The sequence below is a fragment of the Bubalus bubalis genome, chromosome 21, assembly GCF_019923935.1.
Source record: "Bubalus bubalis isolate 160015118507 breed Murrah chromosome 21, NDDB_SH_1, whole genome shotgun sequence".
NCBI classification, from domain to species: Eukaryota; Metazoa; Chordata; class Mammalia; order Artiodactyla; family Bovidae; genus Bubalus; species Bubalus bubalis.
In genome coordinates, this window is record NC_059177.1 from 41,415,721 (window position 1) to 41,430,457 (window position 14,737).

At 41.3% G+C, this 14,737-nt stretch overlaps 1 protein-coding gene across 22 annotated transcripts in view; it reads left to right on the top strand.

Moving 5' to 3' along the window:
* Positions 1-14,737, top strand: part of FHIT (fragile histidine triad diadenosine triphosphatase) — a 1,535,374-nt gene that overhangs the window by 1,339,317 nt on the left and 181,320 nt on the right. For 2 of the 22 annotated variants that reach the window (XM_044933656.2, XM_044933658.2), the window contains one exon: positions 10,415-10,626. The exons of the other annotated variants lie outside the window; for them this stretch is intronic. In XM_044933656.2, coding sequence (XP_044789591.1) covers positions 10,415-10,430 — 16 coding nt within the window. In that variant the 3' untranslated portion in view covers positions 10,431-10,626. Of the gene's footprint in view, positions 1-10,414; positions 10,627-14,737 lie in introns of those variants that run through there. 22 annotated transcript variants of the gene reach the window in all.

Below are 14,737 nucleotides of genomic sequence, written 5' to 3' on the forward strand. Positions count from 1 at the left end.
CTCTTCATGCAGTGTCTGAAGTTGAAAGGTAAAATGCCCACAGAAGAAAGACAGGGTCCATGAGTGATTAGAGTTGGCTAGGAGTAAGAAAAGAGAATCTGTAGGTTGTATTTATTATCTAAAAGACACAGCTGCATGTTCTATTCTGTTTCGTTGTTGCCAAGCAGGAATGTGGGACTAAAATTGCCAGAGCCAATTATCGTTCCTAGAAATGTTGGAAATCTTAGTTTTTAACACTGAAAAGCAGTTTCCATTAAAAAAAATACACATGACAAAATGCTACCAACTCTGAAGGTCATAACTGGTTTGCAACTTCTTGTATGAAGGCAGTAAAACCTTCTCTGGGGAAGAACTTTCTTTGGAAGCTCTGCTTATATTTGTTCATATCTAAAGATAGTTTCACTGTCTCACTTGAGCATCTAGCAAATATTTGTCAAAAAATTCTCATGTTCCAAGCACTCAACTAAGTATCTAGAGATGAGCCAGACAGATTCCCCTCCCTCAAGAGATTCTCACCTAGTGGGAAGATCAATGTCATAAAATAACTGTAATACAGTATGATAAGTATATATTCTGGAGGTCCATACACCTGCTATAGAGGGAACAGGAAGGGCAATCTGGAGGAAGGGGCATTTGAATTGGGTCTTGAAGGATGAGCAGGAGTTTGCTGGACCAGTTAGGGAAGGAAGAAAGGGAGCCATCTAGGCCTGTGTTATGCAACCACCAGAAGCCCCTTGCCACATATGGCTATTTAAATTTAAATTACATAATAAATAAATAAAATGAAATGTTCAGTTCCTAGGCTGTGTAAGCCACATTTCAGGTGCTCAGTGGCCACATATGGTTAGCAGCTACCATCTGAGACAGTGCAGAAAATTCTAATGGCCAATCAAGAATTACGATGTCAAAAAAGATACAGATACCCCAAGACACTATCAAGTTCAGAGCACTGTAAGTTTTGGGGTGTTACCGGAGCAATAATACTTGGAGTCAGAAAGGTGGGCAGGAGGTAGTAAGGATGTGTGTGTGGCAGTTCAGCCTTGTTCTTCTGGACCTTGATTCTGCTTTATTCAATATGCAGCCATCTAACCATCCTCCCAACCATTACCAACATACTAGCAGCATTTTTTTCTTATAGCTGCTATATGTTCAAATATATCACACGATTCTAAAAAAAAGCAACATTATACTTGTACACGCTCCAGGTTTCCACAAAGGGTGACACACTTACTCTTGCCTCAGATACTGCCTGTGAATATTAACTATTTTAATGATGTTTTTCACAGAAACAAAAATTAAAAAAGGAAAACACCCCCCCCCCCTTTTTTTTTTTTCATTCTATGCTGGTCCTCATTGCTGAACCGTATTTGGAGACTTGTAAAGTCATTGCTGTGGTTATAGTTAGCATTATTAAAATCCTTGTACTTTCATTATTTCATTGTCTCTTTGCTTCTTTCAGTTGCTAAGTTGTGTCCAATTCTTTGCGACCCCATGGACTGCAGCACTCCAGGCTTCCTTGTCCTTCACTATCTCCTGGAGTTTGCTCAAATTCATGTCCATTGAATCAGTGATGCCATCCAACCATCTCATCCTCTGTTGCCCCCTTTTCTCCCTGCCCTCAATCTTTTCTACCATCAGGATCTTTTCCAATGAGTCGACCCTTTGCATCAGGTGCCATAGTATTGGAGCTTCAACTTCAGTAAGAGATTTAAAAATGTAGGATGAATTTTAATTTAGTTCTCATGAAGAGACTGAGAGGGATTTATAATAAAAATTGTTAATTTTATTTCTGAGTTATATTTGGTGTTGATGAACCACTTTTCTTTATTATTTTGATGATCAGTCATACATAGGATTGATCTCAGTTAAACAAAGAATGAGATTTGGGGTTTAATTTAGAAATGCTGGGAAACTCTCCTGCAAGTGACAGTTAACACATATTTCCTTCCAGATGATGTCTTTTTTGCTCTTAGTTTACATAACCATTTACATATCCATCCATTCATTCTTCAGAGCTCTATTCATTCAGCTGGTATCCTTATGTTGTGCCAGGGACTGTGTTTGAGATGCAGCAGAGAGCAAGACAGTCAGATTTCCTGTTGTCACGGAGTGGACATTCTAATGGGGGCGGCACGGCTAATGCACAAGTATAACTGAACAAATAAAAAATAAACTCGCTGATTGTGCCTCATAATCTGAAAACAATAAAAGAAAGTGATCTGTCTGATAAAGGCGGGGAGAAGGCAGTTCTCGATTCTGTGTTGTCAGAAAATTTCTCCTGGATGAGTTGACTTTCAGCTCAGTCCTGAATGATGTGCAAGTGCCAGCCATAGAAGCATTTGGAAGAAGAGCATTCCAAGCCATAGCACAGACTCTCAGAGGAGAAGGAACTGGGTGCATTGATTCCATAGGAAGATGGCTACTCTGCTTAGAACGTGAAGAGGTCAGCAGGTGCCAGACAGTATAAGGCGTTTTAAGCTCCAGTAAAGACTTTGGCTGGAGGAGGAAATGGCAGCCCACTCCAGTATTCTTGCCTGGAAGATCCCATGGACAGAGGACCCTGGCAGGCTACAGTCCATGGGGTCGCAGAGAGTTGGAGATGATTGAGTGACTGAGCATACAAGGACTTCAGCACATCTTAAACACAGGGATGATGTGCCTGATTGGTGCCTGTAAAGTGTTATTACCCTGTGTGCAGAATGGAAGTGAGAAGCCAAAATCAAAAGCAGGGTGACCCATTAGACATGTTGATGATGATGGCTTAGGCATGCCTGGTAGCAGTAACGGTGGAGAGAAATGAGTGGATTCTAGAAATAATTGACACAACTTACTGCTGGGTCTGGATGTGGTACTGGTTACTGCCGTGGAGAACACAGGCATGTCGGAGAAAGGGACAGATTGATTAAAGGTGTCTAGTGTGCCAGGTGCCCCAAAATCGTGTTTGCCTGTATCTTCTATTTTCACCTTATTTTATGTGGCTTTGCTATGGAAGAAATACTTGTTCTGCTGTGGAGAAATATGATAACTTGCATTGTTTTCTACTGTTATAGTTCATTCACTCCACAAAAATTAATAAAGTCCTTAACAAGCATGAGGTTCCACGCCAAGCACTAAGGATGCAACAGTTCCTGCCTGTGTAGAGTTTCCAGTCTAGAGAGGGAAACGGTTAGCAAATGAGTCCACACGTATTTGTGTTCCATACTAGTGCCGAGTTTTACCTCTGCAGTATGAATGTATTGAACCAGATAATTCTTTTTTTTAAAGTCAATTTATTTTACTTTTAATTATTTTTGTTGAAGGATGGATAATGTAAAATAACATTAGTTTCAGGGGTACAACATAGTGATTCAATATTTTTATAGATTATAGCCTGCTTAAAGTTAATATAAATTAATGACTTTATTTCCCTGTGCTTCCCTGGTGGCTCAGATGGTAAAGAATCCACCTGTAATGCAGGAGACTTGGGTTTGATCCCTGGGTTGGAAAGATCCCCTGGAGGAGAGCATGGCAGTATTCTTGCCTGGAGAATCCCCATGGACAGAGGAGCCTGGTGGGCTACAGTTCATGGGGTTGCAAAGAGTCGGACAAGACTGAGTGACTAACTATACATACATACACCAGGCTCCTCCGTCCGTGGGATTTTCCAGGCAAGAGTGCTGGAGTGGGGTGCCATTGCCTTCTCCAAGCAGCAGCAGATATATACCCAAATGTGGAATTGCTAGATCATAGGATGGGTATATTCCTAGTTTTTTGAGGAACTTCCCCTACTTTCTTGCACTGTGGCTGCACCAATTTAAATTCCTACCAACAGGGTACTGGGATTCCCATCTCTCCATACCCTAGTTGGCATTTGCTATTTGTAGACTTTTTGGTGAGAGTCATTCTGACAGATGTGAGGTCATAGCTCACTGTGGTTTTGACTTGCATTTCTCTGAGAATTAGTGAAGCTGAGCATCTTTGTGTGTGCTGCTGGTGCATCTCTCTGTCTTCTTTGGATAAATGTCTATTCATGTCTTCTGCCATTTTTTAGTCAGATTGTTTGTCTTTTTGATATTGAGCTATATGATTTGTTAATATATTTGAGATATTAACCCCTTTTCAGTCATATCAATTGCTGATACTTCTCCCACTCAGTAGGTTGTCTTTTAATTTTATCAGTGGTTTCGTTTACTGTGCAAAAACTTTTAAATTTAATTACATTCATTTGTTTATTTTTGCTTTTATTTCCTTTCCCTTAGAGAAATCCAAAAAAGAATTGATGCAATTTATATCAAAGACTGTTCTATGTTTTCTACTAGAAGTTATATGATTTCTACTAGAAGTTATATGATTTCAGATGATTTAATTCATTTTGAGTTTATTTTTATATGGTGTGAGAAAAAGTTCTATTTCATTCTTTTACGTGTAGTTGTCCAGCTTTTCTAGCTTCAGTTATTGAGGACACTGTGCTTTATCCATTGTATATTCTTGCCTCATTTGTTGTAGACTGATTGACCTTGAGTGCATGGGTTTATTTGTGGGCTGACCTAAATAATCCTTAGCTGTAGAAGTGGGGCTGTGCATAGTAGGATGTTTAGAAGCATGTCTGGTTTCTACCAGCTAGGTGCCACCAGCACCTTCTTCCGAGTTGTGACAGCCAGAAATCTGTTCAGACATCATTAAATATGCCCAGTATGGCAAATTGAAAGTCATGCCTTAATTCCAACCCATGTTGCCTGATGCCAGAAAACAGCAGAAGCCCTGATACAGTAAAGTTCAGAAGCCTGTTCTTATCACCTGTCAGGTCTGAGAGTGCCCCCTTGCCTCTTAGTAAAAGCAAACTGTCGTGAAGGCAGCTTGTGACACATGAAATGGAACCCATCTCCTTTCGATCCTTTATTCAGTTGGTTGAACACAGGAAATGTGGAATCGCATGCTATTAGTAACCTAGAAGTTTAAGTGATTGTTTAAATCAAGATGCGTCAATTTTGAGCACTTTGTAGCGCCCTGAAAATATGAATCACTGAAAGACATTTTGAACTTTCACAATCTAAAGGTGTTATACCACCACACATAACATGTTGCATTTTGGAGATTAGTTCTACAAAGTTCATGTATTCATTACATCATACAAAGAACTGTATTGATTTTATTTATTCCACCCCTCCACTGCCACCTTGACTTCAGAGGATGGTACTTGCCAGTTCTACTCTTTGAGTTGAGGAGCAGATTCTAGGACCTAGTCAGCTTTGGGGGCAAAAGACAAATCCCAGCGCTACTGTGCAATGTCAGTTATAACAGTGGTGATTAGTCACGCTGGTGAGGATGCTAACACTCATTAAATGACAAATACGTGCTAGACATTGGGAAAGTTGCCAAGTATAATATGTAGTCAATGCTCATAACAATTCTGTAGCGTCATTGTTGCTATTTTTACCATTTTGTACGTGGTAAATGGAGGTTAAATATCTTGCCCTGTGGTAAGTTTTAGGAAAGTGTATCAGTCATTCAGTCATGTCTGACTCTTTCCGACCCTATGGACTATAGTCTACCAGGCTCCTCTGTCCATGGGATTCTCCAGGCAAGAATACTAGAGTGGGTTGCCATGCCCTCCTCCAGGGGATCTTCCCAACCCAGGGATCGAACCCAGGTCTCCTACAGTGCAGACAAATTCTTTACCATCTGCACCACTGGGGATGCCCCAAAGTTTTAGGGCTGGGATTCAAACATCAACGTGTCCTCAGCATCCATGCTCTTAACCTCTGTGTAAAACTGCCTCTTGAGGCACTATTAATTGATCAAGTAATTATTTTTCACTGAGTCCAGATATAGCCTTAGAATCATTTTCAAAACAGGCCACTACTGCTTGATCGGACTTGATATTTGAGAATAAACCTACTTGCCCATCAGTACCTTAGTTCTCTCTCCTCAAGTACTAGGCTTAAATTCTTCTGAGACAGAATGTGGGGTTGCTATAGATACATGTGAGTTGATGGCCAGTTAATTTGTAAGGCCAGGTAAAAATGGTTGACATATTTCTCATAAGTAACATTTTAGGTTCCTCTGAAATTTAATCAATAGAACTAGTATTTCCCTGCTCTGTTGTCTTATTTCCCTTTTTCATTTTACAAAGGCAGGTAGAATACCTTTTTTACCAAGGTGGCATTCAACAGACTTGTGATGTTGCTCCATTGCTGGTCCCAGCCTTTGACCCTCGAAGATGACCCCAAGTGTCTCCATTGGTGGGGGATACCTTTGAGGATCAATTCCAGTAATGTTTGTTCTAGGTTAGAGTCTACAAAATCCAGTTTAGCTTCCTGCACTAATTTAGTATATGTTATATTCTTCTTGAGTTAGAAAGAGTTGTGTACAGCAGTCTAAATCCTGAAGGCTGTGGGGAGATGGCCTTGCTTCTGATTCTTGCCACATGACCCTTTCTTTCACTCCTGGTAGAGCAAGACTGGGCTTGGTCATCAGTTGGCACTTTGAAGCCTGAGATGGATTCTCTGTGCAACTAGTAAAAACAACAGTGGAAGAGTTAGGTATCTTTCCCTGTGGATGATCCATGAACATCAAATAAAACAAGTGGGCCAACGGCAGTCACTGGTTATGTAAACTGTAAGGTCAGAATTTGGTGGCATGAAGATAATAATGCCACCAACTGGACCTGGACCCCACAACTGACTATAAAATTATGAATTTAAAGATGCAGTTTTAAAATGTGTTCAGAGAGCCCAGCTTGACACTCTGTGATAACCTAGCAGGGTGGGATGGCGGAAGGGAGAGAGGCTCAAGAGGGAGGGGATATATATAAAATTATGATTGATTTGTGTTGTTGCTTAGCAGAAACCAACACAACCTTGTGAAGCAATTTTCCCTAATTAAAGAAAGAAGAAGCCACCAGTTCCGAGTACTGAGACCTTAGGGAATTCTCTAGCTGACTGAGAAAGTGAGTTGGAATCCTAAATTGATCAAAAGAAAAATTGAGGCATTTTATAACTAGACAGAGGTGTTCTGTAACTATACTGATACGTACAAAGTTTCAATGGTTTATTCATGGTGGAAACATTAAAACTGAATATTAAAAAAATGTAGTGAGTTATAATGACTGTGTCTAATGGTGTTTCATCTTTCAAAATATGACTTTAAGACTAGTTTTCCAAGTTTCTATACCTATTTTTATGCAAAATACAAAAAATACTTTTCAGGGATCAATATTTTCAGGATGTCCGGGCATGAGAAGGGGTCTTTCCTAATGTAAAGAATCCGCTTGCCAATGCAGGAGATGATCCCTAAGTTGGGAAGATCTCCTGGAGGAGGAAATGGCAACCCACTCTAGTATTCTTGCCTGGGAAATCCCATGGACAGAGGAGCCTGGCAGACTACAGTCCAGGGTGTCACAAAAAGTTGGGCACAACTGAGTGACTGAGCACGAGCATGAATACTTTTATGATTCGTGGATCAGTGGTTCATTTTCTTTCTTTTTTTTTTACTTCTTAATTTTATTTTTAAACTTTACAATATTGTATTGGTTTTGCCAAATATAGAAATGAATCCGCCACAGGTATACATGTGTTCCCCATCCTGAACCCTCCTCCCTCCTCCCTCCCCATACCATCCCTCTTGATTTTGCCTGGGTTTGATCTTTAAGGATTTCCAACTCCCGCTAAGTTATACAACTATGGCATAGGGCCACAGTTCTTTTCCCTTTAAAAAAGTAGTTGAACAGATTTCCTGGCATTAATCATGCCCTATTTGCATGTAGGTCCACAGTACTCTCTGAGAAATAGTACTTTGTAACTCTTGGTTTTCACATCTGGCCTAATTTTCCAGCTCTTGACTTTGCCTGAGTATCATCTGCTCCCTAACCTCTTCAACGCTGGGACTCAAGAAAGTGATGACTTCAAATTTACAGTTGTTAAATAGATTGTTAATGACCAAAGAACCTATCAATCTTGCTGACCAGAATTATATTTAACAAAGAAGACAGCTAATTACTGGGCTATTTTGTTGATGGTTATTTTAATTGCACGGACGGCCCTTCTTGGCATGGAGAGCCATTAGGCAGGAGAGGCAAGAGACAAGCCATCATGGCAAAGTGGTGCTGAGGCGGGAAATTGGACTCCAGAGGGCAATTTGTCAGTTTGCTTAAGAGGTTCAAAGCTTACTCTGTTGTGCTTAAACACCACTGCCTGTTTCGCTGTGTCCCTCCCAATTTTGTAAAATCTGTTAGTTCCACTCTTACATTCTTCAACTTGCAAATTATGAGGTCATTATTTTGAACTGGCTGAGGCAATTCAAGTGTCCCAGAAGATATGAACCTTGCTCGCTCAATTTATGGATGGGACTATAATTTCACATCAAATCATTGTCAAATGACATATGTACCTTCTAAGTTTACTTTTATCTTTTTCTCTCTAGTTTGCAAACAGTGAATTTTTCATGTGTCTACTAAACAGCATTGCTCTAAATTCAATAGTCCCTTAAAAGGAATATGTTCTATTCAGGAAAATCAGAGTGGATGTGATTTCTTGCTTCCCAGGTAATTCAATACAGGAATTCTTTTCATGGGTCATTCTTTATGGATGTGTAAAATGATTTCATGTACGACATCCGTGAAGATCCAATTTTTAAGAACCCTTTTGTTTCACAAAGTGTTAGTCACTCAGTCATGTCTGACTCTTTGCAACCCCATGGACTATATAATCTCTGTCCATGGAATTCTCCAGGCAAGAATACTAGAGTGGGTAGTTATTCCCTTCTCTAGGGTATCATCTTGACTCAGAGACTGAACCTGGGTCTCCCTCATTGTAGGTAGGTTCTTTACCATCTGAGCCACCAGGGAAACCCTTTGTTTTATAAGGCAAGGCACAAATGCCTATCCGTACGCTGCTGGCCATCAGAGAGATGACTTAGATGGAAAGCTTGATACTGGGTGACCGACATGGAGAGGCTTGGTGGATCAATATGAGGGGAACACAGAGGCTCACTCCATGCCTGCCGTCTAGCAAGATGTAGTCTAGCAAGATGTGTTGTGGTTTCCTGATCTGCAAGTGTTACTCGCTCAGTCATGTATGACTCTTTGTGATCCCATGGGCTGTAGCCCACCAGGCTTCTCTCTCCACTGAATTCTCTGGACAAGAATACTGGAGTGGATAGCCATTCCCTTCTCCAGGGAGTCTTCCTGACTCAGGGATCGAATCCAGGTCTCCCACATTGCAGGCAAATTCTTTACTGTCTCAGCCACCAGGGAAGCCCCTTCCTGGCCTGAAGGAATTAGCTAACATTTGTTCACCCATGTTGGAGTGATGGTGAACATCTTGGAAGGACCGTCCATTTCACGTCTATAGCTTTGGTACTGCTCACCATGCTGCTTACTCATTTGTCATCTTCCATCTAGAAAAATCCTTATGTTGGAGTCTAGTCCACTAGACAGTCACTGTCTTTGCCAACTTTCCTCTGCCCCCTTGCAGAAGGCACCTCCTCTTTTTCTGCATCATACATCTTCTGGTGAGTGGTCTGTGACTGTGTCCCGGTGAACTCCCAAGGGTGGAGGTAACACCATATTCCTATTCGTCTCCCTGGTTCTTGACATTTCCACTACCATAGAGTTGGCCCATGACCTCTACTGGGCAGCTGGAAGGTTGGATTAATAGTCTTCAGCTCTAGATGTTGAGGTTTCTGGGAAGTATATAAGTCCTTGGAGGGGCTGGTGTGTGTCACACCAGTTTGGGAACTTACCCTTGAAGAGCGCACTGTCTTCATTCTCACCTTACATTGGAGGAATGCTGAGTGTGTGTTTGTATAATTGCATCAAAATTGATGGCAGTCACCTAATGCAGGGTGCAGGTTCGAGTTACCTTAGACTGAAAAAGTTATACTTCCCAAAGTGATATTTTCAGCAGTGAAGCAGAGGAGGGAAAGTGAAGAAAAGTCTGTGGTAAATAACCTTGTAAAATGCACAGCTAAACAAAATTAAATATGATTCTTAATTGCAGAAATTCTCACACCTTAAGATTCTTCCTGAAACTTTAAAAAGAGATAAAATAAGCAGCATTTCCAAGAGTACTCTGAACCATGGTATTTCTTTTTCTCTTTCTCTTTCTTCCTCCCTCCCTCCCTCCCTTCCAGTTGTGTGGTAATAGTGTTTCAAACATCATCCTTGGGAACTGCTGATTTAGACTGCTAGGATTCATGAACTGGTTTGGCTGATTTCACAGTAGTAAAGAGAAAGATTGAACTGGTTCTCATTTTGTATATAAAGTAACCATTTTCCTTGTGAAGCTAACAAATGAGCTTCAGAACAGGAGATGAAGTGAGGCAGCCTTGCTTGTTTGGGGACCCTCAGGCCAGCCTCCCCTTGAGTCTCTCCAGTGAAGTAGGAGGCTCATGGGTCGCCATTCTATCCCAATGATTGACTCTCTGTTCAATGCAGGAGAGGCCCAGAGTGATTCCCAGGACTGTACTAAAGGCAATCCTAGCTTGACAAATAGGAAAAGTGGAGAACCAGCCTTGGAAACCACTAAAAACTCAGGTTTAATTCCCACTGTGGAGTCCCCACAAGGAAATCATCAGCTTGGACCAAATGAAGCCTTCAGAAGCCCTATCAATCTCCCCCCTCTCAAAAATAAAGTTAATTTTGTGCTTGGAAATAGTGAAATTGATGATGGATCAGGGTGGGCTCTCTGGTATTTAAATTCATCTCCATCTCGGTGCCTTGTGCCAATCCTGTTGATTAGCTGTAATGTGGTATTTTGAGCACTGTTTACATATTAATTATTTTTTAATAACCTCTTCATCGAAAGCCTAAAGCTTTGCCTAAGATTCTAATGAAAGTGTTCATATGAAATAGAGGGATAATGTTAAACAGACACTAATAAATCCTCTGAAGAAAATTCAACAATGTCTCTGACAAAAGGAAGGAAGGCCAGAAAGAACAATACATGTTTCCAGCCAATGTGCGTTCTCTCATTAGGGTTTTACATTCATTACTGCACCGTCGCTGCAAATTATTCTCAGTTATGTTTGCACTTATGAACCCATAAAGAATTAGTGTCTTCTTAATGAGCACCAAAGAATATATGCATTAAAAATCCTTTAACCCTTATGTTAAAGAGAAGTCATTCATTAGCAATTATGGCTTGGGATTAGGAAGTGCTTCTCTTCAGACGCATTCAAAGCACATTCCAGTATCTTCCTCTTACCTGACCTTTTACCATCGCTTTGAGGAAAAGCAGGGCCAAAGCTGTTTTCTTATGTAGGAGAACAGGTTTTTCTGGGGAGTGTAAATGGCTTGGCCATGGTTGCCCATTATGTCAGAGACTACAGCGAGAGCTTCACTCCGATGGTGTAATTCGAGGCTCTGAAGAGTCTTCATGGAGTCAGAATGGTTCTCCTAGGGGCCTGTGGCACATGTACTAGAGTTATCACCACTGGACATTCATGAATTGTCTTTTTAGGCACCCAGTTAAGAAGACAGGTTCTTGGGAAGGAGCCCACATTATCATCAGAAGCTTTGCACCAGCTGGGTTGGATGGATATACAGGCCATGTGTACTGGGTAGCCGGGACTGGCTGTTGATGTCCTGGCATCTGGTCCCACTCTGACTGGCCAGTGCTCACATATTGTCGAACATTTCTGAACGTCATTCCAAGCAGTAGGGCATATTCAGGCAAAGGGAGCATGATGAGAAACACAAACTCTGAGTCCTCTAAAGGCTCATACTGAGCCGGCCAGACCACTGATCGTACAGACTAGGACTCAGTCCATCCCAGTGATATTTACCCAGGTTTCTGGAGGCAAATAAATAAATATGGGCAATATTTTTTATTCTAGGGTAGAACTGATGTTTTTTGTTTGTTTTGTTTTTAAAAAGTCTTGATCTTTATTTTTCAGGGCACAGTGAGTATATACCATTAAATAATACATATCCCTTATAATTTTGAAAATGGAATGAATGTGAGAGTGGTTATTGCATAGTTCATTTGCCTCATTTTTTTTGCCTTCCATTTAGCCCTTTTAACTTTTGTGTATTCGTAAAAGGAAATCACTAAGCTTCAGTTTCATAGGCAGTGAAGAGCATGCATGGACATAACTTATCTCCTTATTAAAAAAAGGTTCACATTCTTTTTAAAAAGGTGGCTCTCCATATGTGCTGTGTATGGTCATTTATGAATTAATTGGTTAGCCTGGAATACATAGTCACTTGGCTAAGGTAGATATTTGAGTGCTGTGGATTTCCAAATCTGAGTTACTGGGTCTGAATTTATAAAGAGGCAACTAGTTAAAGAAAGAAGACTTCTTTCTTTGTTCTTATGGATTGCTCTAATGGCAACAGAATCCTTGAAATCCTCAGGGAACAAATTGGGGACAAAAGTTAGAAAGCACTCCTGGCTTATTTTCTAAGCTCTGAGCGGACCCAAGAAGAAAGGCTGAATTTAATCAAAAAAGATTTTATTGATGAAGGTATCTCTCCTTCAGGCTACACTTTGGCCTCTGCATACTAATAAAACCATCTCATTTCTCAGAAGTAGCCCTCTGCATATAATCCAGGGGAGCCCATGGACAGGAATACATCTTGGGGACAGGGACTCGAAGACAATCAATCAGAAGTTGGCAAGGTCCCCCAGCATCCCTTGCTGAGTTCAGAGATGCTTGCCTTTGTCTGGGCTGGCTGATTGTTCATTCTGGGGCTGTCATCTGAATGTCTTTGGATTCCTGAGTGCATACAGGTGGTGTGGCTGGAGCTGGCTGCCTCCTCTGGCTCTTGCTGCCTGAATCCTGTGAGATTACACTCTGCTATTTTACTTCCATGTTATCTGCACACGTGGCACTTTTAGTGCCCAGCTATGAAGATGAGCAATCTGCAGTTTCGGGTTTTTATGAGCACTAATTAGTACCTTGTTTGTACCCTTTTAATCCATTATTATAATAGGATGGCATGATGTGCCATCTTCTTTTCTTTTTTTTGGTTTCCTTGCTGCTGCAACCAGAGGGAGCTATATTTTGCACTTTCTCATTGCACCTATGTGCCTGAAGAATATTTATAAAGAGGAGTTTAAAAGGGCAGGCTGTTTTCTGAAACTTTCCAGTGCTCCGCCTTAACTCTGGAATTCAACTCCTCTTCTCACAGCTATGAAAGAAAGCTCTTGTCCCAAAAATGAGGCTGAGACTCGAGTGCATGAAGTCAGGCCATGCAAAAGGTCCCTCAGCTACTGTTCTTTCTCTCATTATTTTTTAAAAATTTATTTATTTTAATTGGAGGCTAATTACTTTATAATAATGTGGTGGTTTTTGCCATGCATTGACATGAATCAGCCACGGGTGTACATGTGTCCCCATCCTGAACCCCCCTCCCATGTCCCTCCTCATCCCATCCCTCTGGGTTGTCCCAGTGCACTGGCTTTGAGTGCCCCGTTTCATGCATGGAACTTGGACTGGTCATCTGTTTCACATATGGTAATATACATGTTTCAATGCTATCCTCTTAAATCCTCCCACCCTTGCCTTCTCCCACAGAGTCCAAAAGTCTGTTCTTTATATCTGTGTCTCTTTTGCCATCTCGCATATAGGATTGAAAGCATATGGATTGTCTTTACCATCTTTCTAAATTCCATGTATATGCATTAATATACTATATTAGTGTTTTTCTTTCTGACTTACTTCACTCTGTATAATAGGCTCCAGTTTCATCCACCTCATTAGAACTCTAGATTCAAATGCATTCTTTTTAATAGCTGAGTAATACTCCATTGTGTATATGTACCACAGTGTAGGTTAGCTGGGAAGGGGCAAGGGTGATGGTCCCCATGGCTATGTGGAAAATGCATAGGCTAGAATATAAAATTGGGGATCTTCAACTTTGTACCTGGGCACCCTTGGACAGTTGTTCCCCTTTCCTTTGTTTTCTCTCCTTTCTTCCATTCCTGTACTACCCCCCTTCCTTCTTATCCTGCCTCTCTGTCATTTACCCAGCCAGCCAGAAGTTTCTTAGCTGTGGAGCTCCACTGGGATTTGAATTCTATAAGGTCGGGGCCCCTTCTTTCTCTTCTTTGGAAACCCTGCAGCCAAGTTTCTGGCAAGAGGTCAATGATCCATAAATGTATATTTACTTAGTGAAAGAGTCTTACTTTCCTGATCTGTAAACCAGGGATCCAAATGCCACCTCTACAGGGCTGTGGAGTGAATCGCTGAATGAGACAATGCTCACGGAGGGCCTGGTCGGGTCCTTAAATCATGTGCCTGAGGTTCCTTGTTTCCTCTGAGCCTTTTGGGCTGAGATGCTCAGGTGAAAGTGGAGCTAAGGAGAGGGGAGAATGGGATGGGGAGTGCTTTTGTTTTTCCCCGCTTCAGGGAAGAGAGAGTTTCCTGCCATCATATACAATGGGGGTGTGGAGTGCCTTGCTTCTGTTGCTGTCTTCATGTAGCAGAAAATATTAAGTGTAACCACAGAGCTAAAGGATGCTGGTGTTCAGAGGTAGAAGAAACTCCCTCAGAACCTCCATATTAGAGGAGTATTGCTCAGTAGAGAGCTCCCTTCAAATGTTCATCCCATGACCCTCCTTGTCCTTTACAAGTCAGAATGCCTGACAATGCCTTCTCTTGGGGTCTGAGTTCTGAAAGCTTCAAGCCAAATTAGGCAATGTCTTCTTGGCCAAGACCCACCTCTGCTGCTTTTACCCATCCTGAATGTGTGGGAGTTCTTAAAAGCCATCACAGGGACCTGGAACATCCTTGTAATTCCCAGTAGAAAGCTGAT